Source organism: Mytilus trossulus, chromosome 8 (assembly GCF_036588685.1).
Source record: "Mytilus trossulus isolate FHL-02 chromosome 8, PNRI_Mtr1.1.1.hap1, whole genome shotgun sequence".
Classification (NCBI taxonomy): Eukaryota; Metazoa; Mollusca; class Bivalvia; order Mytilida; family Mytilidae; genus Mytilus; species Mytilus trossulus.
In genome coordinates this window covers 38,978,336-39,005,386 of record NC_086380.1, presented here as the reverse complement: position 1 = coordinate 39,005,386, position 27,051 = coordinate 38,978,336, and the positions used below count along the sequence as shown (strand labels likewise).

General features: G+C 32.9%; 1 protein-coding gene across 1 annotated transcript; it reads left to right on the top strand.

The window, feature by feature from the left end:
- The first annotated feature begins 12,992 nt into the window (after window positions 1-12,992).
- On the top strand, window positions 12,993-13,982 carry LOC134727649 (UPF0746 protein DDB_G0281095-like). Its single transcript, XM_063592031.1, has one exon. The coding sequence runs from the start codon at window positions 12,993-12,995 to the stop codon at window positions 13,980-13,982; it is 990 nt and encodes a 329-aa protein (XP_063448101.1).
- Window positions 13,983-27,051: the final 13,069 nt, after the last annotated feature.

Here is a 27,051-nt window from a genome sequence, read left to right as displayed (position 1 = left end):
AACACGTCGTGCTGAGGTTTCTGCCTCCCAACACTACATAAATCATTTAGCCATGTGACCAAGGTATTATTCGCAACCTAAAAGCCTACTACCGTAGTAACATGGTCAGAAAGGTGATTAGAATAATAGAAGCATCAGAGGTTAAACTCACTGCCAACGCTCTTGCTCGCAAACTAACATTGTTAGATGCAGTTCATCTGCTAAAGAAATCCTGGAGTTGTGTCACGTCACTTACCATCATCAACTGCTTCAAGAAAGGTGGCTTTGTTGTACCCGACCACAACTTACAAGAAGAGCTATTTTTAGCTTTTACCTGTTTTTACACACAAATGAAACAAATCACGCAAAAACAACATGTCTCATTATTTAAGAGTTACATATTTTTTTCAGATAATCAACACATAATTAAAAAATCAATAGACTGACAGATAAACAAAATACGTTACAATCAACTGATCGATCTATTTACTCAATCAACCGAATTATCTGAACTTGTACCTGAAAAAACATTTAGATTAGTTACAAATTGCCATTAATAAAGCAGCTATAATAGCTGTTGGTATCTTAGGGTTGTGTCTGTCAATTTTGAATAAAAAACTTGGAGGAATATACGTTCATCGGCTAATTGAATATATCGGACAATGGGATATTTTTAGCTGACATTTTGGGTATCCGATTGGCCGGAGTCTACTGTAAAACGGGTACAATGTTACATGTTTTTGTAATTTTATTAGAATAGCCTGACTGTATTTTTGTATTATCTTCATTTAAACAGTATTGATGTTAATTATACCCACGTTGTTTTTCCAGTTTTAACATATTTCAGAAATAATTAAATTGACGTCAATAAAAAATCATCTGCCTTTATTATTCGATTTCGTTCAAAACTAAATGGTGTGTGTACAAACATTATGTTATCTCTTCAAAAGTGTAAATGATTATTCATAGACGTTTATGCTGTTACTCCACATGTAATGTGTCCAATAATAACCATGAATACTCCATTGTTCATAAACTGATCTATGCTTTACACGTTGTTCAGTGCATGAAGTTGATTTTAAGCTTTCCGTTATCATTATTTTAACCGTTATTTATGTTAATTTCTATTAATTTGTTTTTAAATAAATTTGAATGAAAATATTTTTTTTGATACATGTACCTTAAGTCCCAGTCACTATAGATGGTACGAATTTTTGTCTTGGAAGATCTATAATTAATAAAAAAAATCATGGCACTGTCTTGCAAAATGTCAAAAAAATATTTCGAGTGGTCATATCAGCAACGACATGTCCACGATGGGTTCACCACAGAAAAATAAATGTAATTGTACTGTCGTGGGTTTGTCGCAAGTCGGTCGCGCAACAGTCGTATGACAATCGTGAGTTATTTCGGGCTAATTATCAGGTTTTCATGTCATGGAATGCGCGTGTTACTATCGTGCCCCTGTCGTACGCCTGTCGCACAACAGTCTTTGGTCAATCCCGCGTTTGCCTCCGTCCTACTAGTATATAAAGAAGGCCCGATTTATTGCGTGTCATTTGCCATTTATTCAGTGTAAATATAAGTTCGGTCCACGTAAACGACATTCTTCGTATTAATTTATATTATAATGGTTCAGCGAATTTAAACCAAAATGACCCGAAAAGAAAAATTAACAAAAAAAAAAGGTGATAGCAGTATATGTGGACGATGTTGACCAGACGGATGATCCCCTACCACAAGCTGAAACATGAAGATTCGATATACTAGAGACGTCAGGGACGAAACTATGTGGCACGACGAACGTTTTGCGAGCATCGTACGCGATTTGATATTCGTGAGACAATAGTGCAACTGTATTGCGTGTGTCTTGCGACTGTCGTGAGATTGTCGTACGACAGTTCTAAGATTGTTAATATTAAAATGGTTATGATGGTTCCCACAATAATGTGTTTATCGCACGGCCTTGGTTAGACACTCTCACGACAGCCACAAGACAGTGACACGACAAAACAATCGTAGAGCAAAAAGGTGCATGTCCAAGTTTCGTCACACGACAGCGCCACGATGCTAAAAGTATCGTGCGACTGTCGTACGACAATCACAGATGATCCACGATTTGACAAAATGTTATGTCGTGGCGCTGCACAGATGTGTCTTGGGTTCGTTGTCACCAGGGCTTAAAAGAACACATTGGCGTATTCAGGGGGCCAAGAAGGTGTACCTTTTCTCAACAGCATTAGATTAAAACAGAATGTTTATCAAAATAGTCCTGTAGTTTTTTGTTGGTTTTGTTTTCTGTGTTATGGAATAACGACCCCTTTCGACTGATTGCTCTAAAAGCGAAAATAAGCTAACGGAAAATCAATAGTATATAACACTGTAAAACACAAGAAAACTACAGACTGAGCGACACTAACCCGCACCAAATACTGATTGTGATATAATTTGCTCATGAAAGGTATGCATATCCTGATCCATACTTATTTTTAAAGATTAATAATGCCTAGGTCACACATTCACGGATCACCTCGCCGGATCTACTACGGATTTAAGTTCACGGATGATCCCGGAAATACAGTTTCCGTAGTCCGATATGGATGCAAAACGGTTTGACTACGGGGTTTGACGTTACTACCACGGATAATTATGGACAAGGGTCATTTGGCGACGTGAGTGACAACGGTTCTGACGCCGAGACACTGTTTAATACGACAATGACCTGGTTAACTGCTGATAAACAGCGATTATCTATGTTATAGGTAAGGGTAAATACGAATGAGAAAGGTCTGAAACGAAATAGTACGAACTGTCACAGTTTATATAAGCCGTTAATCATTTATGTATTTAGAATCTATAATCTACTGATTTCACATGGTCATATTTGCATGTTCATACCCTAGACCAGGAAAAGCTTTTTACAACTGACAAGTCACAAGAAATAAATCCACAAGAATGCATTAAGCAAAGTGCCCTGGAGGGTAACGATTACTTTTTTTTCAGTGTAAAGTAAAATTAAACATTGCATTGTAAAACATTGGTTGAATTTGATTCAACAACAATTCGGGACGGAAATAACTTCAGTTTTAAAGATTACTTTAACAATGACATCTTTGGTATTTAAAGAACAGTAATTACATTCCAACAACTTGATACACAGGATACATAATTTTCTTCACAAGTTTAACTTCATTTTGTAACATGTATATGTAAGCATATATTTTCATTAATATATTTTTTTTAATGTTCATCATGTTCATGGATAGGATGTTTAGAATGTTAGGATCAATGCACTTTATTTTTTGTATCTCAAAAGTAGTGATTAACCTATAGTCCATCAGCTGGTAGGGCAAAAATTCAGTTCTGTGTTACACCCCAGGGTACCGCAATTTTTTGGTATAAATTTAAAGAGTAATATCTGAAGAATATTTTAAGAGGTGTTAGACTTTTGAAAAAGTGTCCAAAAGGGGTTTAAAGGGGACTTATGTCAGGGTATATCAAAAATTTTGTTTTGCACATTATTACAGAAAAATGTAAAAATAACCAAGTATTCAGTACTATACTTTTTATTAAATGGAACACATCATATCTTATTAAAACGCAGGCTAATTTTTAATCAATTTTTAAATCGTAGAGAACCAAGAAAAAAGGGGGAGGGTCAATTTCCAAAAGTCATGATTTTGAATGAAATGAAGCATACGTACTAATTTTCTTGATAAAATGGTATATTTTTTCACATTGAAACATACAGCATAAAGTATATAAAGGCTGTCGAAAAAAAAATTAAAGCTAAGAAACAATAACATAGAATCAACGACAAACACAAACATAAGCAACCAGAAATGCACGATTCTGTCACAAGTTTATACATCGCATTCATGAAATAACTCACATATTAAAACATTAAAACACACAAAACTGTCAGGGTTTCTAGATTTCTATTTTTTTTTATTTAACAACTGCATCACCACATTTTTAAGGTCACACAGAAGGTCAATCCATAGAATCATTTTCAGTTTGGTCACCTCCATCAACCGAATTATCATTATCATCTTTTCCATCATCTTTGTCGTCATCGTTAGCAATATCAACGATTTGATAATGCTTATATCTACAAGCTTTCGAGCATTAACATACAGCTATCTGTTCAGGATAAACCTTGTTAAACACATGAACATCTTTTTTGGCAAAACCAGCTTTACATGAACAGCAAATCAGAATTACCAAAGCATCTAACGCTGGTGGTTGGTCTAGAAAATTGATACTAATCAAAGCGCTCTAAACAATCCAACCATTGTTTGGCAACAGACAAGTGTTGTGTTTAAGTGCAGTTTTAGTATTCGTCTGAAAGTTGGCTTGTTTAATGTGCTTTAACATTGCATCTTTTGCATTTCAAAACGTTTTGATCTTTATTTATCGATATTTTTAATTTCGTAGCCATATATAGACCACAAAAACCTCTCGAGTGTTTTGACAACTCTTCGCCAACCTCTTCCAAGGTTTCATCATGATGGAAAAGACCTTCTGAAAACTCAACATAACGTGTTAAAAGCCGAATGCATTGCTTTTTTTTCTTTACCAGACAAACTTACTGAATCACGACCTGTATTGGCGTGAAATCCGGGCAGTTTTCTACAAACATTCTCACCAAATTTGCACACATTGATTGCACATTTAATAATCTGCATTTGGGGGATGCATCTGTCAGACTTAAAATCATGTTAGAATTGATATGCAACTGTGAAAATAGTAAGCCAATACTTCCACAACAGTGTCAGAAGGTTTTTTAACAATGGAGTCGTAACCTTTGTCATTTGCATGTTTTTGCATATTATTAAGAATCATTTTTTCATCGGCTTCTTCCTGTTTCATTTTCAACATATATTTTGTGGCACATACTTCCATGTGATACAAATAAATCAATACATTCAAGTGTAAATCTATAGGATTCTTTACTCTTTTAAAACAAAAGAATTCAACAAAAGCAACTTTGTTTCCCTCCCAACTAACAAAATTTTCTTCCATTCCCAAGAACACGATTGTGACTGATGGTTTAGAACTTATCGTAATGATTTGCCCTTCCAAGGACCTGCCGTTCTAATTTCGTTATGAATATTGTGCGATACTATTCAGTGACAAAATCAATGAGGGACCACTTTTTGAAACAAAAAGGATGGTTTTTAAAATAACAATTGCCAAATCGAAAAAAGTGCTTGGTATCCTAGTAGTTGTTTGAAAAACTGCCATGTCATCAAATAACCACATGCTTTCCTAATGAATGAGCCTTTTCTAAAAGACCACTCAGGACAGGTTTTAATTTTTCATTACATGTGTACAATCAAAGTTTGCAAGAGACATTGTAAGAGGACCTAAATCAAACTGGAGAACCTATCGCATAACCAACTATTTTGTCTGGGCTATAACAAGCAGGCGACATTTTTTCATCTGCTCTCAATGTTTTGTTGTTCTTATCAGCCATTAATTGCTTGCCTTTTATTTCCTTTTTTTTTTTTTAAATGTAAGCAATGATTTTCTTTTGAATGTTTTGAAGATATCGGTTGACTTTTAAATAAGCCGTTCCGTAATGAAAATTTCTGAAGCAAATTTTCCCTTTTCATACGCGTTAAGAAGGTCGCACATTAATTCCGAAGAAGCAACAGAACCCGAGAACAAGCCATTTTACTGCTCAGATGTTATAATGGAATTGGCCAGCTCTGCAGTGTCTGAAACAATTTCAAAACATCAGATTCGTCTCGCTTCATTCGAGTTTTCTGAGTTCTTTTTGGGCGGATGTTTCAGGGTAAACCATTCCTACCAAGTTTCGACATTTTAATGGTACTGAAGCTCTTTCATGTGCATTTAGCAACCAACGTTTATCAGAATCTTTATTTAAACTGAAACCAACAAAGCCATTTTTTTTGTATCTCTAAGAAACCTTAGAGAGTAAAAAGTATTGCCAAATCCCACAACTGACTATTTGACGTTCGTTCAAAGCGTTGTTTGTCTATTGAATGACTTAACAATCTTAAGTCAATCACTTCATAGCTACAACACAAAATGTTATCAAGCACACCTTTATTGAGTTCGATAGAGTGCACCTTTTCTGAACGCAAACAAAATCACCTTAATTTGTATTTTTTTTCATAAATATTTCGTTACACATTCACTTTATAAAATAATTTGTTTCACAAAAACATCATAAATCGATAATTAAATGGGTTTTTCAGTTGAAAATTGATAATGCTAATGTGTGAATACATTGTACATGTTGTATACTGAATCAAAGACGGTAATTTGATGATTTCCGGTATTTCACGAGTATTTACACGTACATATATTTTATTAAATGATTCATATTTTAGACAATATATAAATACTGCAAATGATTTAAACATTGCATAATGATTAATTCTCGAGTTTAATTAGCTAAAACGGGTAATTGTATAACGAATTTCTTTATAAAAGGTGAAAATATGCCTTAATTTGAACCCAAAAAATCGGACTGTTTGTAATGCAAAAAACATTTCATTTTAAACAAAAAATCTTCCGAGTTACACTTAATATGATAAGTTTTGTATCTCTTTTAGTGGTTTAAACATATACTTTAATTTTTTTTAATCGCTTTATATTAAAAAAATTAATTACAAATTACTTAGTTGTGAGTGCTAAATGAGGGGACCATTGGAAAGGACGTTTTTAATCCTCTTTTGGACACTTTTTTTCTAGTCTAACACCTTGTAATTTATCAATAAGATAATGAAATTGAATTCTATCAAAAAAAATCGCGGTACCCTGGGGTGTAACACAAACTCCTTAACTAGCGCGCTTTTGAGAACTAGCTGATGGACTACTATATATCAAGTCAGTAACCAAAACCCATGATAAAATGACTGTCAGCATTCAGGTTTAATGCTACCTAGTCGTATGAACGACTCCATTAACAAATCACGATCTTCTTTCTTCCAACAATTTTTTTGCTTCTGAATAATATATATAGCTTCTGGAATTTACGTTCACACTATTGTGTAATTCATCCATGTGGTCAAAACTGCATTCTACTACTGTAACAGTTAAAGTAACGAAAAAAAAAGTCCAACATAATGTTTATGTGTTTTGAAATCAAAACAATTACAATCAAAACCAAGGAGTAAACAAGGACTCGCAAAACCAAAGACATTTACATAGATATAGGAAGATGTGTTGAGTGCCAATGAAATAACTCTCCATCCAAATAGCAATTTAAAAAAGTAATAAATAATAATTATAAATAATGATTAAGAAACAGCACGAACTCCACTAAAAACCGGGAGGGAAATCGGGTGCTACAAAAGGTTAAGCATTTCCTGCACTGTATACGGCACCCGTCGTGTTATTTGTTTGTTCAGTTCGGTAATATTGGAAGGTTATATTGACTGCGGAAGAATATCAGATATGATTTAAAACATCTTTTCCTCTGAATCTACTGAACTAAATCCAACCAAACTTAAGCTGGATAAACGCAACAGTAGTATATCGCTGTTCGAATTTCATAAATCGAGTGTGAAAAAAAACGGCTTATAAACGAAAACTGATGAAAACACATCAAATATAGGAGGAGAACAACGACACAACAGGAACACTAAAATGCAACACACACAGAAACGAACTATAAGATAATATTAGAATGATCATACAGTTGTGAGGGTATTTAGAGCATATCTGACAAAAAATTCATAACGTTCAATTCTAAAAGCTCTGAAATTTTCAGATGAATCTAACAACCCGTTGATGGATTGCTGCCACTTAATATTGAATACACTTGTCAATCAGTTATATAATATTACCTTGTTGAATCTGCTACACAGATTAAACAGATCAAACGATTAGCATTAATCCTCACAGCATTTAATTCACTCTTAAATATGTCTCCTTTTTTTTGTTATTACATATGTGTTTTTACAAGCAGACACGACACAATTTTTAATCTCTTTTATCAGTAAATAACCAAATCAAATATAGGAGGAGAACAACGACACAACAGGAACACTTAAATGCAACACACACAGAAACGAACTATAAGATAATATTAGAATGATCATACAGTTGTGAGGGTATTTAGAGCATATCTGACAAAAAATTCATAACGTTCAATTCTAAAAGCTCTGAAATTTTCAGATGAATCTAACAACCCGTTGATGGATTGCTGCCACTTAATATTGAATACACTTGTCAATCAGTTATATAATATTACCTTGTTGAATCTGCTACACAGATTAAACAGATCAAACGATTAGCATTAATCCTCACAGCATTTAATTCACTCTTAAATATGTCTCCTTTTTTTTGTTATTACATATGTGTTTTTACAAGCAGACACGACACAATTTTTAATCTCTTTTATCAGTAAATAACCAAATCAAATATAGGAGGAGAACAACGACACAACAGGAACACTTAAATGCAACACACACAGAAACGAACTATAAGATAATATTAGAATGATCATACAGTTGTGAGGGTATTTAGAGCATATCTGACAAAAAATTCATAACGTTAAATTCTAAAAGCTCTGAAATTTTCAGATGAATCTAACAACCCGTTGATGGATTGCTGCCACTTAATATTGAATACACTTGTCAATCAGTTATATAATATTACCTTGTTGAATCTGCTACACAGATTAAACAGATCAAACGATTAGCATTAATCCTCACAGCATTTAATTCACTCTTAAATATGTCTCCTTTTTTTTGTTATTACATATGTGTTTTTACAAGCAGACAAGACACAATTTTTAATCTCTTTTATCAGTAAATAACCAAAAACATAGAAAATCGCGAATTAAGATTGTGTTCATAAAACGCGAAATATAGACGGCGCGAAAATTTCCCGGCTTACATTATTTAAAAGAAATTTTGCAGTTTTTGGTTATTATCTTGAATATTATTAATGATAAACATAAACTGTAAAATTGTTCAGTAAGGTAAGATCTACAAATAGGTTTATATACGAATTATATATCTCCCAATTGAATCCATATTCTCGGGTTTGTATTTCCTATCATGTTTTCTTTGATAGAGGGTTGCTGAACACATGGATGCTTTTAGACCAACAGGTGAAGTTGAAATCATCCTTTCGCAAATTTTACGAACGCAATCACGATTTTGTTGACCGAAAAAATGGAATAACCGTTTCACAGATGATATCGGTTATGTTCCTTATGTCGTAACTACAATCCACTTCCCGTTTTACCACGAAAGTGACCTATCGAATAAGACTTATTTAACGGGTTTGTTTTTAACATGAACAGCTTGATGGGTGCCACATGTGGAGCTGAAAACAAATGAACTTATTCCAACTTAAGTTAAGCTGAATGATCCTTAGTGTATCCAGAATAAATTAAAGTTTGTCTTTTTTTTTTTTTTTGTAAAACAATAACGGCCATAAATTGAACATATGGGTAAATGCAGTTTAGGGCTTTTATCTAAACAAATGCTTAAACACTGTTTTTTTTTTGTTATTATCTTGAATATGGTTAATAATAAACATTAACTGTAGACAGCTAAAATGTTCAACAAAGTAAGATATTCAATAGGTCTATGTGATCAACATTGTCAATTGACCATTTAAAGAGTCATTGCCTTTTTGAAGATGTTTTTTACAATTTGTTTATCCAGTTTGTTACTTTAAAAAAATCTTCTCGTTTGAAACTGCTGAATCAAATTTCAGTTTAATTTGGACTGAAAGAGTTTTAGAGTATCTTGTGTACATTTTGTATTTGATTTCATTGTATGTAAAGAAACTTATTCATAAAATAGAACATATGGGTAATATGCATTTCGTTTGCCTTTGAAGACAGATGCAACGAAATGTAAGTGGAATTTTTAAACTCATTGCTCATACAGTATTCATTATGTTTCCGCTCGGATCTTAGTGGCATTATTTCTTTGACTCAAATTTAGGTTTTTAACTTAACTAATCTTGTTTAATTTACTTCTATATGATGTGAATCATTATAAACAAACACTTCATCTCTGACATCCCTAAATGCTTTAAAATTAAACGTACAATAAAAAGTAAAATCACAAAAATACTGAACTAGAGGAAAATCAGTTCGAGAAGTTCGACATAGTTCTATAGCGCTTACCCTCTCACTTTGATGACAGTCTCATTAAATTCCGTTATATTTACAATGATGCGTTCTTCAGTCTTCTTTAGAAAAAACAATGTCATAAAATTTTCCCGTTTCTTCGTGAGCATCATTTTCGCAAATGATATGAAGGTCACTGACCTGAGGATGACTTTTGAAAACCTCGATTCCTTTTTCCGATTCTGACGAAAACTTCCAAAACACTTTTTTTATTTTCTTCGTTGGATATTTAATCATTTTAATTTGTGATAAAAAAAAATCACAAAAATACTGATCTCAAGAGGAGAACCCATCGGAAAGGCCATAATTACATGGCAAAATCAAACGACAAAACACATAAAAAACGAATGGACAAGAACTGTCATATTCCTGACTTGGTACAGGCATTTTCTAACGTAGAAAATGGTGGGTTAAACCTGGTTTTAAAGCGCTAAACCATTCACTTTGACAGTCTCATCAAATTCTCTTATACTTTATACAATGATGCGTAAACTAAACAGACATAATAAATAAAATAGTCAAAATATAGATACAGCAGTCACCATCGTGTAACACTTTTAAAAGGAACAATTTAACAGAAAACAAAAAAAACACCTATCATTAATTCGCGTGTCTGACGTTAGAAAATTTTATATGTCACATATAAATTTGTCGTTCAATGTATATACAAACAATTTAAAAATTTCACATGGGCAATGTGAGCATACAGGGTTAAAAAATAAAATTTATTTTTCGCTTTAACAGGTAGGGATCACTACCTTATATGGATATGCATAAATTAGTATACTTATGTACTCGCACATGTTATTGTTTATTTACGTATGACACAACTTTTTTTTACCTGGGTTTTTTACCAATCAACTAAATGAGTAACAATGCATGATGGACTACTACGTGTTTACAATCATCAGAGAACTAAAATACAATACTTTTTTCCTGAATTGTTGGATTCACAATTTCGCTTACATTTTCATTTTGTGTATCCATTTGTATAGTCCGTGATATAAAGTATTCGTTCCATGCTCAGATTAACGAAGAGTTGTTTCTATGCGAAGAAACCAGTGTTTGAATTTAGTCTGAATTTAGCCTTGATATGGTTTATGATTACACGAAGATTTCAGATATTCGTCCACAAAACAGTAACGGAACAACAGTGAACAACACTATTGCCCATAACATGCATAAGTTAAACTTTCATTGAGAGAGTTAAAAAAATAAGGTATCAATGTATTTTGTGGGTTCGTTAAATAGAGGAAAACTTAAAGTGTATATATTATCTATTACATTAAAATTTCTAAGCTTTAAACAAAATTGATGGTATACATTTTTTGAATTGGGGTCGGATATTTATTCATTTGTTTGTCTTTAAATAACTAAACACGTGTAATCATCAATCGGACCTATTTATGACTGACTATATGGTATGGGGTTTTCTCATTGTTGAATGTCTTCGGGTTGCCTATATAAGTGTTTACACCCACTTTATTTGAACTTTAGTTGATAGTTGTCTCATTCGCAATCATACCACACCTCCTTTCATTTATATATACAAACACCTTTCAGAAAGATTAGTTTTCCATTATCTTGAAAAAAGAGACATCTACTATACATAACACTGTTTGATATGTTTATAATTAGAAATTGACCAAATTTGTATTACACCTATATCAGCTCTCAAATTTCATCAACACACTGTTTAGGACATTGCCTAATTCTTTTCTGACAATGTTAACAAATTCAATTAGTATTGCTTTATTGGCATATTTCCGTTTGTATGCCTTAATTCTAATTCAAACAGTTCCCTTTGTTTGGGGGAAAATAAAGCAATATTTTCATCAATCATAGCAAGCAGCTGGGGTTTTGTGTTTAATGGACTTGGATAATTGCCGATCTTTAGACAATTATTTATGATGTTATCCATATTATTCTACGTCCTTGAAATTTGATATATTTTGTGAACATTGTAGCGTTGAGTCTACAGCTATGATGTTCCTCTCATTTATTGGATAAAGGTATTTTGTTTTTCTTAGTTCTGCTTGAAATATGTCCCTTTCGGATTTAAATTCTTGTCTTTGTCTCGTTTGCCTCGTGTGTTCAATTTTTCCAAGTAAAGAGCTAATGTTTTCCGTCAAAATTTCAAGCGTATCGTAATTCTACGGTACGGTTTTCCATTTGATACTGTTAGCTACACCAGATATATGGTTCTTAATGTTCCGATTTTATTCCTCTAAAATGAAATCTAAACCCTGATGAGCATCGCTCCGACCACTACGGGAAAACGACTCGTGTTTATTCAGACAATTTAGAATTTCTGGTGGCATGAGGAATTTATAGCAAAGTCCAAAACTATAAATCAACATGTTTTTTGTGTGGTATCTCCCATACCAAATTTGACGAAATATAAGACCACAATTGTTCTCTCTCATACCTTGCGGAACATGAATATGGATTCTAAACATGGTAGCATTAGATTACAAATGAAAATTAAAGTATTGTCATTATTATCCTTTAGCCATTGGGCAAAACCATTGAAATTTTCCGCAACGCAGCTTTTTTTTTTTTTGGTGCTTCTAAAACTATATATCAATTCCATCCAGACTGATTCTCTAAATTTGAATAAATTGCGAAAGGCAATATGATGATCTTTTACGAAAGCAAGGGCGTTAGGGGTTTTATATATGGTATATGCCATGTACTGTGGATTCATTTATTTTCGTGGATAGAAAAAAAAAAGACGTTTCGTGGTAAACGTAAATTCGTGGATCGCTCTGTGGTGCCGTTGGATGTTTAAACAAATAATAATGATAAAAAAAAAACATTGTAAAATATTGTATATAGAAGTTTAAAAAAAAAATTAGCATGAGGATAATTGTGTACTTCCAGCATGGCAAAAAGTTGGAATGATGGGAAAGAGATGGAAGAGGTATATAGGCAGCATTTTAAAGACCTGGACTATGATGAGGATACTCAGCAGGAGGAAGATAATCATCAGAAGACAGAGCAGGAAGAGTTATGGACAGAGGACGATGTTTGGATAGAGCAGGAGGAAGAAACCCAGCAGGAGTTAGAGCAAGAGGAAGAACAGCAAGATAAGGAAGATACCAAGCAGGAGGAAGAACAGCAAGATAAGGGAGATACCCAGCAGGAGGAAGAACAGCAAGATAAGGGAGATACCCAGCAGGAGGAAGAACAGCAAGATAAGGGAGATACCCAGCAGGAGGAAGAACAACAAGATAAGGGAGATACCCAGCAGGAGGAAGAACAGCAAGATCTTATACTATTAATTAGAGAGAAAGAAAGGAGGAGGCAGGAGAAAGAGGATGAAAGATACCGTCAAGTAATGAGAGAGGCTGACGAAGACCATTGCGTTCCTATGGTCATCACCAGGAAGCAAGAATTGGAGAATGATCAGAAAAAGTACCAGGAGGTACTGCAGGCAGCAGATGAAGCTATGGGGATATCCATCGTTGTAAGGATTGATCAAACGGAGGCAGAACAATATCACCAGTTAGGGAAGGAGGCTGATGAGGATCCCTGTATACCTCCCATAGAACCTGAGATATTGGTTCCCTGTCCTCCAAGGTGTAAGCTTTGTTTTATCTGTCAGCTTCCCATGAGACATCCATTTAGGCATACAGCAAAACTCCATCTGCCATGGTATGTAGCTGCCGAATCAGCTTGTTTCCATTGTAACCTACAATTTTCTCAGGTTACAATGCTGAAACACCACATAAATGAAATACATCCAGAAGTTGACAGTGAGGCAAAGTCTGGCCCAGACAAATACCAGATGTGGGTGCAGTTAGTCAATGGTCTGCTCAGGGAATTAGCCAGGATGTTGAAAGTGTCCAGATGGACTCATCAATTTAATTAATTGTTTAAATATTGCTGGTAATGAAATGTATGGAGCATCCCAAGAATTAACATTTAAAACAGAAGAATTTTTCTTGCCGACGATTTCTGTCAGATCAACAACCTACCAAAATTCAACTTTAACATTTTCGACAAATTTGGCCAAACATTTATTCATTCTCTACTTCATTGGAAAATCTTGAAAATAGTAATCAGTAAATTAACAAAACTTTCTACTATCTTTTGAAGAACAAAAAAACCGTTTCGGTTTACCTATTGGATGTCTCTCAGTTAAACCATCTTGACCATTGATGGCTGTCGATGCTCATTTTCATCTTGATTAACTCATGGTAAAAACCGGATTAACTGGTATACATGAGTTGGATGATATGGGTACATCTGACCTCTACAAAACCAAGTTGTCGTTCTTTAATAATAGTTGCTAATTACTGTAATCCTGCCAAATTCCCATCATCAGAAAGGTCAGAAATTAGAAAAGACCACAGAATTCGACTCTCTTTTGGAAGATACCGTCGAATTATCTACATCAACTTTAGACCGGTTCTTCCAAAATTTAATTTCTATTTTGAATTCTTCAAAAACTGTATCAGTAGGGGAATGTGGATTGGACACTACAGACAGACCAAATTATCAAAATTGTCAGAGGCAAGTAACATACTTTAAGAAGCAACTTAATTTAGCCGTACAGAAAAATCTCCTAGTCGTCTTCACAGCAGAGGAGACAAAAACCTCAATCTTGCAACTCTAACCTCCACGGTTAATAGTTTACCCCAGAATCAAAAAATTCACTGGCATTACTTCAAAGGGACAGAAGAAATTTTTGAATCTGCTTCATCACACTTTTCGGACATTGTATTTGGCGTTACACCTTTCATCTTTACCAACAAATATCCAACCATCAAACAATTCATTTGCAATAAAAGAATCGACAGAATAGTTTTGGAATCTGATGCACCATATATCCGATATAAAGAAGAAATTGCTAACCCATATACAGTCATCTTTGTAGCTCATGAAATTTCAAAATTACTACTGATACCTGTTGAAGAAGTATTGGCCACCACTACAAAAAATTCTCAAATGATTTATGGTTGTTAATGGGAGAGGTTGGAAGTAAAGTTTGGCAGCAATTTTTAAATTTCATTTTCATAAATTCATAGTGATTGGCAGTTTTTAACACAATTTGTAAGATTTGTAAATAATATATAAATAGTGTCCCATTAATGTACACTTTTGATCTTCAGCCTTTTACATCTTACCAGATTAACTGGTTTGTAATTGGTTTAAGATATTTCGTATATAATATATATTTGATTAAATAAGCGTCCCATTGACGTACACTTTTGGTCTTCAGCCTTTTACATCTTACCGGATTAACTGGTTTGTAATTGGTTAAAGATATTTGTATAAATGTTACTACTTTTAATTGTCAACAAATTTGCTCATGGCGAACAAACCAAGATCATTTTAGTTTTTCCTCTAGAAAAGGGGGAGGAGTGTGGTGCCGTTGGATGATTGATACACCGCTTTAGCGGTTCTCCCATATAGGAGGAATATGATATCTGAAACCGGGAACCAGACAAGCTTTCCCTTGCTCTCTATATGATGGGAAACGGAAATAAAGGAACCATGCTGAGCCTCACTTCTATTCCATGCTTCAACGAGTTGACATCGCTATCTTAAAAGACTGAAAAGTTCTGCTCAGTGATTCAAGAAGACCCTTAGTAATTCAGGTAACACTTGCATTACACGCCCCATACACAATCGCTACAGCTGATTAAAAAAAAGATAACTTAAGATACGTAATTCGTTAATTTCTGTTTGATTAAGGATGTCATAGAACCTCCTTGGTTTGATCAATATGAATAATAAAACAAAAAAGGAATTCAGTGAAAAAGTTTGAGTTGTCAAAATCCTCGCTTGGTCATTTTTGGTTAAATGTTCGTTGAAAACTTCGATTATAATCGTGAACAGAGACAACTAATTATTTTTTGTTTTACAATTAATAAATATTTGTCCGATTTTTATGATGCATTAAAAACTCCATGATTGGTATATGATTGAAAGATTATTTCCCTAATCACGGTATAATAAACGGTCATATAAGTAAAAGGTGAAAATAAATGTTCCTGTCATAAACAATATTACCTACTGGCAATATCCACTTACTCAATCCTATTGATTTTTAATCACCAGTTATCCAAACTATGACACAGTAATTAACAAATTGCAGTTATTTTCCAGGAACAGTTTTAATTAATTTGGAGAAGTAATTTATCACTGATATTTTACTTTTTTATTTTTTATTTAATAAAATACTTGTATATCGTTTCAATAAAAACACGTGTTGTATTGTAATGATTATCGCTAATCAACAATTTACGAAAACTGCATAACATAACCGGAAATAAACATCCGACTCCAAACAATTTTTTCGGGATTATTCGTCGTGGAATTCTTAAATTCGTGGTTTCCTGTGACCCACGAAAACCACGAAAATTGGTATACCACGAATAAAAATGAATCCACAGTATGTAATTCGAGTCTTTTGTTGTGGGTCATAAATTAGTACCTGATATTAAAACTACATTCTTGGTTTTTTACGGTCGACAGTCCGCCGCGGTACTTTGGCGTTTTTTTTTAATGGACGATAGTTTTAATTTGGCAGAGTAAAAATCATAATTGCATTATGTAGTCATTTAATATCACAATCGTGTTTAAAATTTTTTACATAGCACAAATATTATAGTTATTTACAGGGAAGCTGACTTTCATTTAAGAATTGAATGCTTCTTTTTGTAAATTTATTGGGGTGTAAAAGCGTCGACCGAAGTACATTTTGTATGATGCGCGGAAGCGCTTCATTCTAAAAATGTACGCACGGTCAACGCTTTTACAACCCTATAAAGTTACAAAAAGAAGCATTCAATACTTATAATTACATTTTTTAGCTAGGATTATAAAAACACGATTTTCATGAAGTTTAATTTTTAAATTCACCTATGCACTTTATTGTGGGACCTCGTGTCATCATGAATGAAATGTTATTGTCTCATGCAATTGCTTACGGAATAACATGTGATGTGCAATTAGCCTATCAGAATAACGTATTATAATGAAACATACATCTAATGTAATTATTTGTATATAAACTATGAAAGTGAACTCTCAATGACTTAACTAATGAAGTGTACAATCCCCTGAGGTATTTTCATTTAGAAAAATAGCCTACTGATTAAAGATTGAGAAGAATTATTAAAAAACAGATTTTGAACACTGAAAATCTTTCTATTAATAATACATTTTGTAACTTACAACAATTAAACGGGGGCAAATATGTAGGTAAAATTATTTTTCATATAATTTTTATACCGGACATTCGAGTCGTTAGTAATTTTTATTCTCAAGAATGCTGATGATATTAAACAATGGTTTCGTTTGCCTTTTTTTAAACACAATACATGAACCATCATCAATAACTTAGATATCTCATTAAATGAAGATGAAAATGTTTCAAAAAGAACAAAATGATGAGGCTAATGCTTCGCCGCAAAATAAAGATATTGAAAAGGTTGATGTCTATAGTTTTTTTTAGTCTCTACAGAAAGAGATTTAAAATATCTTTTTATGTAGTCTTTGAATTTAGATCTTAAGACTTCATTTAAATGCAATTTGTTTGCATTGATAATTTTCATTGGACGTTTACACCTATTTTGAGGGATAAGATTCCACGTCATTTTTATAAATTTTCTGTTTACAAAACTTTGAATTTTTCGAAAAACTAAGGATTTTCTTACCCTAGGAGTAGATTACCTTAGCCGTATTTGGCACAACGTTTCGGAATTCTGGGTCCTCAATGCTCTTCAACTTTGTATTTATTTGGCTTTTTTGATCTGAGCGTCACTGATGAGTCTTATGTAGACGAAACGCGCGTCTGGCGTATAAAATTATAATCCTGGTACTTTTGATAACTATCTACCAGTCCACAACTAAGAAAGCCTCTGAAGCGTACGAAAAGTATAAATAGGTCTTATATTTATGTTTGACATCCAGAGTATACATCTGACGTTACATTGATTAGATGCTAAAGACGGTGCAACAGTTTCACGGACTGTTTTCACTCATTGCATTTTTAATTCAAAATAGTTATTTTAAAATGGAATTTAGTTTAGTATAACGCATTAGAATGGAGAAATCTGTATTGTCTTTTTAGCTTTGCCTTCGTAAAACTTGATTTTACTGTCGCATATTTCCGCGTCGCTAGGTAACCTCAATTTGCGACAGTAAAATCTACTGTTTACGAAGGCAATGCTTAAAATACAACTATAATTATCTCTCGATTCACAGTAACTTCAATATATAAAATTACTTATTTATTTAGTTCATAAACCAAAACAACAACAAAATGTAAAAGAAAAACGGTTTGAACATTGATATATCAAATTATTTAAGAGGCGATCTTTTTCTGTACTTTTTTTAAATGGTATACATTATATAATTCTCTGAAAAGTTGTGCTTTGTTCAAAGTAATTATTAATAAGTTGAAATATTTTATTAATCTTGTCCCAATTCTTGTTATAATATGTTCACGTATAGATATAAATAATAAATGACGTTCGTCAATTTAGAATTACAGTTGTTATGATTTTAATAACTATGTTTGTGTGAAAGAAAATATGTTATTGATTATTAAATTGATTGCATACAAAACTTCAGCAATTGATGTAAACTGCAGTTAAACTGATCTTGAATTTGTATATGAAAACAATTATCGAATGTGAGTGAAAAAATTATAAAAAAAAATCAAGAATAGCCTTCTTATTTGCGTAAATCAAAATCAATATGTGAACGCAGGCAAAGTTATCAAATTTGAACCTTTTATCATCTAAACATCTACACAAGCTATAGCTAGACACATTTTGTTTCCTGCTAAGCATTTGATATAAAAGTTCCAGTCTTGTGCAATGGATTGGACGATAAGCTGACGTCCAGCAACGAGTTGACATTTGCTTGTATAAGCATTGAAATTGACTCCAAAACACTCATCATTATTTGCACATTCCGAGTGACATCTTATTCTGGACGGCTGCATTACAATCTTCAACAGTACCATATTACCATATGTTCCTGACTTGCCACAGTAATATCCAGTAAACACAGCTATAATAATAATAAAAATATATATGTCACTGGGGATCTTCACAGTGGATATGCAATACGGGCACATATTCCCTGTCAGAATTTGTATATTTACATGTGATATTTAGAGTAGCTGCCTATCAAAGTGAAAAATCTTCAATACTTCCTTCACCACATAAAAAAATTCCACCATGAAATAGCTATTTTAAATTGGTGTTAAAAACCAAGCATCAAAAAAGTTATGTCACATGTCTCTTAAAAATAATTTCTTAATTAATATAATTATGTGTGTGATGTTTTGTACGAATTATATTTTTTTCATTCCTGAATGTTTATAATATGTTTGCAAAGAAACGATTACACGTACAACCAGTAGTAAATACAAATTGTAAATATTAAAACAATGTTCATAAACAAAACTTCTACACTACATGTATATTTATGTTGTTTAAAACAAAATTATGTCATTGATATTTTTGACGAAACGAAATCCATTTATCTATTTCGTTTTTCGAGGAGAAAGTAATGAACACACGTTTTGCACTGCCAAAATACATGTAAGATACTTAACTTTTAAACACAATACCATTCAAGAGGATAACGAAGAAATGAAAATAAAAGATAATTCAACATCTCTCTGTAGAATGTTTTAGTATGATAATTCGTTTTCATATTCTGGTAGGATTTTTTATATTCTAGAGTTATTAGAAGAATATATCTTAAATAAATTGACTTAATCAAATAATTGGTTTAATATTTTTTTAATCATATAAATTCAGTCATGTACCTAAAAAACGGCTGTCAACGACTGTGTAGATAACTTTGAAACTCTTATAGTATCTAATAACAAGTACTTGGGATTACTTTTACCGTTAAATATGTCGGCAAATAAAGCAAAAGTAGTATACCGCTGTTCGAAATTCATAAATCGATTGAGAGAAAAAAACTAATCCGGGTTACAAATTTAACCCGAGAAAAACACTTCAACTATAAGAGAACTACGACACAACAGAAACACAACACTAAGATCAGTGGTGGAAATGATATGCCCGACTCGTACATTTGATCATCCGGACAAGTAACTTTATTGTCTTGGTTGCCAAGGGACAATTAAAAAATAATACTAGACAAAGTTGAATTCATACAAAAATATATAATTATTTTTAAACTTATAAAGCAGTTCAATTTTATGTAAAGGAAATCAACGATAAACAAGTAAAACACATATATTTAAGTTAAAATCATCAATGTTCATGACGATAAATATTTTTTTAAAAAACACCGGTAAAAGATTTATAAACAAATTAAAACAAAATAAGTATGCGGGTCCCTGCGTTGTCTTTGTCCATTGACCCGAGATTGTCGACTAGGTTTTATCCATCCTAAAACGGAAGAGTCATTTACCTTTAGTCCATCCTACTTATAAGATGGACAAATACATTTAAATTAAACTACCGGGCAATGCAAACAAAGTCGCCGAGTCGAATAAAAAAAGGTCAAACACAGGCAGAGAAGGACAAAGAGTATAACAAAAAACGGAAGCAAGAATTTCAATCATCTTGGTTAGCAGCGTATCCCAGCTGGCTCTGTACGGAAGAAATACAGAAAATAAATTGAATTTTTGTATAACATGTAGAAAACATCCAACACTTGCTGATCAAAAGTCAACTTTATTTGTTGGGAAAAGTAGTAGATACAAGGGACACATTAACTGCCCATCATTTTTCAGCAAAACACCAAGCTTGTAAGTTAAAAGAAACAAATAAAACAAAACAGGTTTCTGAGGAAATGGACAGGGCTTTGGCTAAGGTCAATCAGTCTGAGGTTGATAAGTATGAAAAACTCTTCAACACAGCATACGCAGTTGTCATTTTCGGACTACGATTTTATGTGTGACATTCAAATAAAAAATGGTATGCAACTAGGCAATGACCACCTTGGACGGGATGCCTGTGTTGATTTCTTGAAAGCCATGTCTGTATTTTTTTCTGACAAAACAAAAGAACATATGAAGCTGTGTTTGAACTATTTTGATATACTTTATAGCAAAAAAATACATATAATTGAAATGAACTATGAGTTCTTACTCACTACTGATAAAACAAATTTCTGTAAGCATGAATTTTAAGGCAATGAAAATGAAAAACTGTTAAGCATGTCCAAATGAAGCCCGATAACATATTTTAGGAAGCTACTATTTATTTTCCCTAGAAATGTTTTAAACATTATTTCATACGTGGTCATTATGTAATCGAAAATATAAGTATTTGGTAAACAAAAAGTTCACAAATAATGGATCTGCAAATGCCTCGCACAGACTAGACTGTTGACATTGAATCTGATCTCAAATGTCAGGAAGCTCTGATTTGTTGTCGATGAGACAGGGACTTCATAGAACTGATGGTATTACGGTAATACAGGGGTGAAAATAACGTATCTCCTCCCTTGGAGCAAGGGTTAATAAGACGTACTTTAAAGTTAACAGACAGAAAGTAGCAATATTCCAACAGCACCTGCATACGGAATATATATCTCTCAATTGATACGATATTCCCGTGCTTGCATTTCCTATCATGATTTTCTTGATAGAGGGTTGTTGCTTACAAGGAAGCTATAAAATCAAGAGTTCCAAATGTTAAAGTAAATTTTACGGACGCCATCACGAGTTGGTTGACCGTTATGGAATAACCGTTTCACAAATGATATTGGATATGTTCCTTATGTAGTAACTACAATCCCCTTTCATGAATGTGACTACCGAATTAGACTATTTACCGGATTCGTATCACATAAGCAACACGACGGGTGCCACATGTGGAGCAGGATCTGCTTACTCTTCCGGAGCACCGGAGATTACCCCTAGTTTTTGGTGGGATTTGTTTTGTTTATTTTTTAGTTTTTCTTTTGCTGTCATGTGTACTATTGTTTGTCTGTTTGTCCATTTCATTTTTAGCCATGGCGTTGTCAGTTTATTTCCGATTTATGAGTTTGACTGTCCCTTTGGTATCCTTCGTCCCTCTTTCATTTAAGATACCAAAATTACACAACATTGCTAGCCTTGTATACCGCATTACAATGATGAGAAAGGAAATAGTGACAGGTTTTATTTAGTAACAGCTGCAGTTTTCCTTACATAATGATAACTTTGAATACCTAAGATGCTTCCATTTACAGCAACTGTTCATCGACCATCAATGATATATTTTATACAAAAAAGAAGAAAAATCTTAAAACATTTATCTTTCTGGTCTTAATCAAAACATATCTGCATTTATTCATACTAAATCAAAATTCTACTTACGAATATGTTCCAGAATCCATATTCCATCGGCTCCCCATGACGTCATAACTCCCACTCCCTGTATTGATAAGGGTGTAGCATCAGTCCAATCTATCACAACTTCAACTCTGCACAATTTATTATTCCTGGAGTATATGGCCATAGATTTTCACCAGTATTGTACTTCCGACGAAAAAATGTATAAGCGTATTCAAACCCACCACCCAGACATATTTCGTAGAAGTCGGGAGAATTCAAGTCAACAGCAGCAGAAAGGAGAATAAAGGCGGCATAGCATGCTTTTACGCTAAACTTAATGGATCTGTTTTAAGCAGGAAATATATGGTAGCTTAGCAGACTGGTATAATTATCATAAACATTCTGTGTTATAATTGGTAAATTTTTAATTAATTAAAAATACTTTATTCTATCTCGGATGCTTTCGACATTACTCGTTACCTTTCGACATTACTCGTTACCTGTTTGTACATAAATGTATCGTTCGTAATTTATACGCATTTGATTGGTTAATTGAAATACCTGTTCACTTCAGGTAAATTTTCATAAATATTTCCTGGTCATTTCGAAAAGTTTACTGGTCAATTCAACACGCTAATTTTTTGAATCCATGGTTTGGTTTACATTTATGTTGGTTAGTGCTCTATGCATTGTGGTGTCCACGCTGATAGTTACTCAGTTGGAAGTTGACAGGAGTGACTGTTCACTTTCTCCCAACCTGAATGATGCAGTTGTAATGCCGTACGATACGCCAAAGGCTCAGCGCATAAACTATAACTCACTTCATAATATTGGTACTACTGGTAATCCGAGTTCTTCGTCAGAAGAAGAAATTCATAGTTATGAGCTGTTTTTTCCATTAGGTTTTCCGGGGAAAGTGACAAGTTCAAGGCCGATTAGTTTGTTATCGTCAACATATTTTCCGGCAGAGGGCGACATGGACCAAGTCAAATAAATAGTGTCCGGTGGGCTCGATTCGTATGACGACAAAGAAGATGAAAAGAAAGAGGTGGAATTGGCTATGGTTATAAAAGAGAAGGAGCTGATTAAAAAGAAGATGCGTAGTAAGAATTTGAAGGAGCAGTTGAAACGAGAGAAGGAGGAATTAGAAGAATTAAAGAAACATGACGAGGCGGTCGGTGGCATGGTTGGAGGGAAGAAAGGAGATAAAAAGGAGAAAGAAAAGGTCACAGAAAAAGAAAGAGTCAGGTAAATCTTTAATCAAACAAAACTTTGATATAAATGACTTAAGGTCCGACAAAAAATTATTAAATGCTGTACATGAACAATTAAAAGGGTATCAGTTAATATCCTTTTCCAGGATCTATTTAAAACTTATAAGCAATTTGTTCAGCAACCAGGATCTATTTATAAAAGTAAATGTTTTTATAAAGATAGACTACACTTAAGTTATTTTGGTGTTTCAGTTTTAAGAAACTTTTTTATAGGTGTAGTTAATCATTTGTAATTTGTAATTATAGAATATTGTATTTAAATGTATTTTTGGTCAAGATACTTTTTGGTTTTAATTTTATTTTTCAGAAGATGATGGTCAAGAAAGCTTGGCTAGACAATTACTTCTACATCTTTACCTGTGAACCTATATTAGTTTGCAGGATTCCAGAAGTAACTGTTGTTGTTTGTTTTATCAGGTACATGTATGTTTATATTATAATGTAGTTTTTTTCTTTAACACTGCACACTTTATAGTGGCCGTTGGTTTGGTGCATTTATATATTTTGGAAATTAATATTTATCAAGAATATGGACTTTAAATGAGAAATTTATTTATGACATATGTATAATTGTAAATTGTTATTTATGCCAAAATATGATTATCATTACTTAGGTGTTGAGTTTTGTTTTATTACATCGAAATTGGAGCGGAGGGGATTGGTAAATTTCTAATTAAATAAAAATACTTAATTTCATCTCGGGTGCTTTCGACATTACTCGTTACCTGTTTGTACAAAAATTTATCGTTCGTAATTTATACGCATTTGATTGGTTAATTGAAATACCTGTTCATTTCAGGTAAATTTTCATAAATATTTCCTGGTCATTTCGAAAAGTTAACTGATCAATTCAACACGCTAAATTTACCCAACATCCCGCCCATTTTATTTTTGTATAATTTGATTATTTTTGTACATGTGTTAATACCTTATTAAATAGAAAAAGTAAGTCTTTTTCAGATAATGCAGATTGATGAATTTGATGTCTTTTTGAGAAGTGACTAGTGCATTTATATATTTTGGAAATTAATATTTATCAAGAATATGGACTTTAAATGAGAAATGTATTTATGACATATGTATGATTGTAAATTGTTATTTATGCCAAAATATGATTATCATTACTTAGGTGTTGAGTTTTGTTTTATTACATCGAAATTGGAGCGGAGGGAACTGCATCAACATCTCCACTGTTCGTGGTTTTGATCCATATTTCTCCCAAGGCTTGACATGCCACTATAAAAAATATAATTATAATTTTTACATAAAAGTATTGGTATCCAATTGTTTGAGCATTTGATTTTTTTGCCTTTTGATTATGTACTTTACCTGGGTTTTTTTACCTGGTGTTCGGTATCATTGCCATATCCAAAAATAAACGCCACTTTGCTCATTTGAATAAAATACTAAAGAAATCTGATACGGGTCACGAACATTATATTGAAATGATAGGGAAATTTGATAAAAATGTCTGTTTTAACTTTAATTTAAGTGATATACAGGTTGCAGGGACAGAAAAAAAATATACACAACAATATACACTATTGAAACGAAACATAATGACTGTCGTTGCAAAAATCAAGGTTCCTAAGCTATTTTAAAAATCGAAGTGAGAGGCTTTTAACAATGTAGTATAAAATACAGGCTAAAATGGCTGAAACGTCAAATTTGAAAAATAGTGTTGAAAATTGGCTAACGAGGTCATTACAAAAACAGGGGATGAAACTTGAATGTCCAATCCTTGTATGTGCAGTCCTTGAACTCTAGGTTCCAACATAAAATTGAAATGCCCCTATATTAAGAAGAATAAACTCACAAAAACAGGAAAAATCACTAAATTCGCGTTTATTGTTTTAATAATGACCGCCTGACAACTTTACGGAAATATCAGAGTAATTATAAACAAGGACTCTGTGACAGACAACTTATAATATCCGTGCTTTTTAAGATTTAATGATATCAAGCCAGTCCAGTTCAAAATATTATCACGTGGTACAATTCTAATTTACATATTATGAATATTAATTTTGCAACAGTACTTCTAAGTTCTGGTTACGGTGATTTTACTTCTGACACTCAATATTGAAAGCAAGGTAAATACAATGATTTACAAATGAGAAAGGCGTGGCAAGATTTGCAATGAGGCAAACTTGTCACCAGACACCTAAGAGTGTGGTTCGGAAAGAACTTATTAATGACTATTAGATGTGTCTGGATCCTCATCTTACAGTAAACAATGTAAGACCACGACATTGTCACATGTCGAAACAATTAAAGCAAAATATAAAAGACCCCCTTAACTCTGGTAAATTAACCTTAAAATAAGCCGGGGTTGTGGTTATACAGCACCACATAAACAAAAACTTTCAAAAAGGCTTAACTTGTCAGATTGGTACGAAACACCAAGATAAAGTATTTACAAAAAGACAATGAAATTAGAAGGCCACTCTGAAGATGAAATATGTTTCTGTACACATTCATCATGCGTATATCTGTTTAAACCCGAGGAAATGTACTGTTATCCTTAGATTTATACTGTTGAAATCGACAGATCACGAAAAATTGTAAATAGAACTTTGATCAAATGACAGAAATTCTAAAGGTTCCTTTATGTTAAGCAAAGACTATATGAAGGCGGCTTTATTGGGTGAAAAATTATGTATGCATAACATTTCTACCATCGTTATGCTAATTAAAGGTGAAAAATTCAGGGACTTTTACGGACTATTACAGTTTGTAGTGGTTTCCACTAGTTACCATCAGCGGGTGCTATATTTATTGAGTGTGCGTCTATTCGCAGACTTCTAATTATCAAGTGACCCCAAATGGAGTGAGGTAAGTATAACGGTTTGAATTCACATTGGGTTGTCTCCTTTTATTCGAACGTACTGGTTATGCTTTTGAAGACAAAATGTAAAAAACTTATTTCTGGTATCTAGTAGTTCATTGGTATCAATTTTAAACACTTCTTAATCTAACTATTTTCAAATTATAATTTTATTTTTTACTATCAAAAGGGAGAAATGCTGTCAAATTTGTGTTCATAGATTTGACTAAAATTTTCATATTTGATTTATAAAATTGATTTATAAAATACTAAAATATCAAGGTTCTAAAGACTCTTCTATAACTTATTAGTAATCCATTGATTAGATAAAAGAAAGACGAAAGATACCAGAGGGGCAGTCATAAATCGAAAATCAACTGACAACGCCATGGGTAAAAATGGTAAAAAGACAAACAGACAACAGTTCATTAAGGTGGTACCTAACACTCCCGGGAGATAACTGTAAAATCAGCTAAACGTTTTAATTACGTTGTGTTGTTAACGGAATATTAAGCTTCTCAATGATCAAAATTAGTGTCTGTCAAACTGCTATATAACCAGTGTATTTTGT